This window comes from Camelina sativa, chromosome 3 (assembly GCF_000633955.1).
Source record: "Camelina sativa cultivar DH55 chromosome 3, Cs, whole genome shotgun sequence".
NCBI lineage: Eukaryota > Viridiplantae > Streptophyta > Magnoliopsida > Brassicales > Brassicaceae > Camelina > Camelina sativa.
In genome coordinates, this window is record NC_025687.1 from 5,674,429 (window position 1) to 5,679,305 (window position 4,877).

At 33.0% G+C, this 4,877-nt stretch overlaps 1 protein-coding gene across 1 annotated transcript; it reads right to left on the reverse strand.

The window, feature by feature from the left end:
• LOC109130233 (uncharacterized mitochondrial protein AtMg00810-like) lies at positions 2,813–3,532 on the reverse strand. The gene is made up of 2 exons (XM_019239680.1): positions 3,167–3,532; positions 2,813–3,085 (listed from the first exon to the last, which is right to left on the reverse strand). The coding sequence occupies exons 1-2, from the start codon at positions 3,530–3,532 to the stop codon at positions 2,813–2,815; spliced, it is 639 nt and encodes a 212-aa protein (XP_019095225.1).

The window sequence follows — 4,877 nt, forward strand, 5'->3', positions numbered from 1 at the left end:
ATATATATATATATATATATATATATATATATATATTACGTTCACCAAGATGAATAAGTAAAAATACAAAGAAAAATAAAGATGGATAAGAATTAATATAAAGTATGTGGAGACGTCAACACCTTCGAAAATGACCCAACTGATTTTTATTTTTTTTTTGTTTTCCCTTTTTTAAAAAGCACAATTTTTAAAAGAAAGATACGATGGTTTTTTTTTGTTCTTCTACTTTTTCGGTTTTCGCTATCATATTTGACAAATATTATTTGTGTCTATTAATTAAATTATTAATTCGCTTCTTCATTATCTAAGATAATTTATCTTTATGGTCGGTACAAAAATTAATTTGTTCAGAGATTTAGGGGGAAAATGTGTAAATTAAGATTAGCGAATACCCCCCTTAGTCTTCGGATATTGTTAACCCTATGCTAGGAGAATATTCGAACCTTGGTGATAGGATTAGTTGGCCTAATTAATGCCATAACTTTAAAGGTTTAATTATTGGCTTTCCGACTATTTATTTTGGACATGCTGATTGCTCAACCTAGCTAAAAGGCTTTACATAGTTGACGAAATTAACTTTATCATATACCAAAACAATGTACAATAAAATTACAATACAACAAAATAAAATAAGTTTAGAACTAGAATTCGGCCCGTGTTACAGCATGTATTGAATTTTTTTTTTTTTTTTTTATTTTGTATTTTTATTTAAAGTATTATATATGTGATTGTTTTATTTGTTTTAAAAGTTTTTTTTTCTTTTTTTGGATGAAACAATAGGCAATGAAATCATATGCTGAATATGACGTGGAAATTATATCTATCTTGTAAGATCTATTCGGGAATATCTAGATTTTGATCCGCAGTACACCGCAGATTAAATTATCTGTTAAAAAAAAATAATTTTTGTTGTTGTTAATTTTATTTGATTTTTTTTAATGTTTAAAATTATGTAATTGTATTTTGATTGTTAAGTATACCACATATTTTTATTTTTGTTACAACATTAATTTAACAACCTTAATTAGATATGTCTATTCAAACATGTCATAGACATATCATATTTTTATTTAACCAGCATTAATTTATTAACCCATGTAGCACCAAATTAATGATATTTTAAATTTATATTATTATCTACTCAAACATGTTATGCTATATAATCCTGATATTTTAATTCGTAATATACCGCAGAAAATATCTAAATATATTATTAAAATTTAAAATGTTTTAAGATTTTTTTTTTAGAAATTGAAATACTTATAAGATTTAAACTTCTTAAAAAGTTTAAATATTATTAATACCTTTAACGTTTTGTAAGTTTAAATATTTTAAATTTTTAAAAAAGTTTAGACATTTTGAAATTTACAAAGTTATAGTTGAAATTCTTTAAAATAAAGAACCAGAATAAACCATATATATATTTTTAATTTCAATGCATGCTGAAAGTCTTCTGTATTTCCTCATCCTTTACAAATCAAGATTACACTCTATATAAAGACTACTTAGTTACAAAGAGATTTGATCCCTCGAGAATATCGGAGAAGATCAGAGAAGATCTCTAACTTATGTTGACCCGTTATTGAGGAGAGTTTTGTGGACCTAATATTGACCATCGTTCACCCTCCCGCAGTGAAATCGTCTGGACACCGGACGGTTAAACTGGACCTGAATTCGTTGAATAACATAGTCGGTAGACCCTTGGTGAAAATGTCCGCAAACTGCAATGAAGAAGGAACATGTAGCACCTTCACCTGTCCAAGGCCCACCTTCTCCCGAACAAAGTGGAGATCAATCTCGATATGTTTAGTCCTTTGATGTTGAATCGGATTGTTTGAAAGATATATTGCACTGATATTATCACAATAGACCAACGTTGCAAATCAGATCGGTATATGCATTTCCAGCAGGAGGTTCCTTATCCAACAAGTTTCAGCTACCACATTAGCTACTCCTTTATATTCGGATTCGACACTAGAACGTGACACAATTTGTTGGCGTTTGGATGACCAAGAGATTAAGTTTTCGCATAGATAGACACAATAACCCAATGTTGAGCGTCTTGTGTCTGAGCAACCTGTCCAATCTGAGTCTGTATAAGCAGTGAGAGAGCCGACTGTCCCTCTATAAAGTTGCAGGCCATGGGTCAGTGTGCCCTAAAGATAACGGATGACTCGTTTTAACGCTTGATAGTGTGGAACTCTGGGATTATGCATAAGCAGGCAAATTTGCTGTACCGCATACGTGATATTTGGCCTAGTGAATGTCAAATATTGCATAGCTCCTGCTAAGCTTTGATACTCTGTTGGATTCTGAATCTTTTCTCCACATTCAGCTATGAGCTTGGAGTTGACATCCACCGGAGTCGCTACTGGTTTATAGTCTTCCATATTAGCTTTAGCTATGATAGACTTTGCATAATGTGATTGAGAAAGCAGAATCCCAGCTTTGTTATACTCGGCCNATATCGGAGAAGATCAGAGAAGATCTCTAACTTATGTTGACCCGTTATTGAGGAGAGTTTTGTGGACCTAATATTGACCATCGTTCACCCTCCCGCAGTGAAATCGTCTGGACACCGGACGGTTAAACTGGACCTGAATTCGTTGAATAACATAGTCGGTAGACCCTTGGTGAAAATGTCCGCAAACTGCAATGAAGAAGGAACATGTAGCACCTTCACCTGTCCAAGGCCCACCTTCTCCCGAACAAAGTGGAGATCAATCTCGATATGTTTAGTCCTTTGATGTTGAATCGGATTGTTTGAAAGATATATTGCACTGATATTATCACAATAGACCAACGTTGCAAATCAGATCGGTATATGCATTTCCAGCAGGAGGTTCCTTATCCAACAAGTTTCAGCTACCACATTAGCTACTCCTTTATATTCGGATTCGACACTAGAACGTGACACAATTTGTTGGCGTTTGGATGACCAAGAGATTAAGTTTTCGCATAGATAGACACAATAACCCAATGTTGAGCGTCTTGTGTCTGAGCAACCTGTCCAATCTGAGTCTGTATAAGCAGTGAGAGAGCCGACTGTCCCTCTATAAAGTTGCAGGCCATGGGTCAGTGTGCCCTAAAGATAACGGATGACTCGTTTTAACGCTTGATAGTGTGGAACTCTGGGATTATGCATAAGCAGGCAAATTTGCTGTACCGCATACGTGATATTTGGCCTAGTGAATGTCAAATATTGCATAGCTCCTGCTAAGCTTTGATACTCTGTTGGATTCTGAATCTTTTCTCCACATTCAGCTATGAGCTTGGAGTTGACATCCACCGGAGTCGCTACTGGTTTATAGTCTTCCATATTAGCTTTAGCTATGATAGACTTTGCATAATGTGATTGAGAAAGCAGAATCCCAGCTTTGTTATACTCGGCCTTGACCCCGAGAAAGTAACTTAATCGACCACCATCGGTAATTGGGAACTCAGCTTTGAGTGACTCCGTGAAAGAATCAATGAGAGTTTGTCTTGAAGCAGTGAGAATGATTTCGTCAACATATAAGAGAAGGTAAACCATATCATTGCCCTGTTTATACACAAAAAGAGAGTTGTCACTCTTGCTCATACTGAACCCAAGCTTAGAGACAACCTTTTTAAATCTTGCATTCCAAGCTCTTGGAGCTTGTTTGAGCCCATAGATTACCTTGTTTAACTTGCAGACATAATGGGGAGTTAGTTTGTTGACAACATATTCCAGCTCAACTTTTAACACTCCAAATCATTTCTCTTTCTTTCACCTAATCATTCAACGCCCGGATCAATTTTAACCTCTCCAATAGTTTTATTTAATAAAATTCAACACCTTACCCTACTATTTTCATTTTATATTCTTATTTTTATTTAATTTGATAACAACACATTTATAATAATAACTAAAATTAAGAAAAGTTACAGTATTATTTTTTAAATTGAAATTTTATATTTTTAGCTAATTTTTAATATAACAAAATTATAAAATATGAAAATAACAAGAGTTTATTAGAGAAGAATTTGAAAATATATTAGAAATGATGAATTTTTTTGTATTGGAATAAAATGAACTAAGTCTCTATTTATAGTGTGTAAAAAATGTTGAATTTTGATATATAAATTATTTTATAAAAAAAATATTTACTACATAATAATTAATTTTGAATAATAAGGTAAAAAAAAAATTTCAAAATCTTACTTTTCAATAAGAATACAACACATGTCTCCCTCTCCTAACCTTTTTTCTTTTTCGAAAAAAAAAACAAAAACAAAAACAAAAATTAGAACGTGGCATATGTGATGTGGGCCCCAAAAAATCAGAATTGATTCAACAAGGATGAATCCACGTAGATTTTTTATTTTCTTCGACACCCTCACTGCAGTAATGAAGCAGTTGAGGGCAATGGGACACGGAGCTTACAGACCAAAAAAAGAAAACTTATCGATTAAACCAGCTCAATCAAAGCTAGTTAGAGAAAGATTGCTCTTGTGAAATTGATTTTCTTGTATCTTATTTGCAAGTGCTCAGAGCGCTGTTTAGTGTTTTGAGAGTTGTTTAAACAAGGTACATTGCAAATGTTACGACTCTAGTACAAATATGTTTTTGATACTTGAGACATTATAACTTTTGTTCTTTAACATTAAATTTCAAAGAATAATTCAGAACCGAAACAGGGGTAGACTAAAAGAAGAAGATACAAACACAACAATATTCTGGGTCATAGACTCATATGGTTCCTCAACGCAGCCTACAAGAAGGTAAGAAACGGTGTCGTCGTGTGGCATCTTCCTCCTATTCAACTCTTTCTATCCATTCTTCCTCAAGACTACTCTATGACCAATTCTTTCTAAGATGAAAACATTCTAAGAAGGCATATCCAAAAACTTTTTGT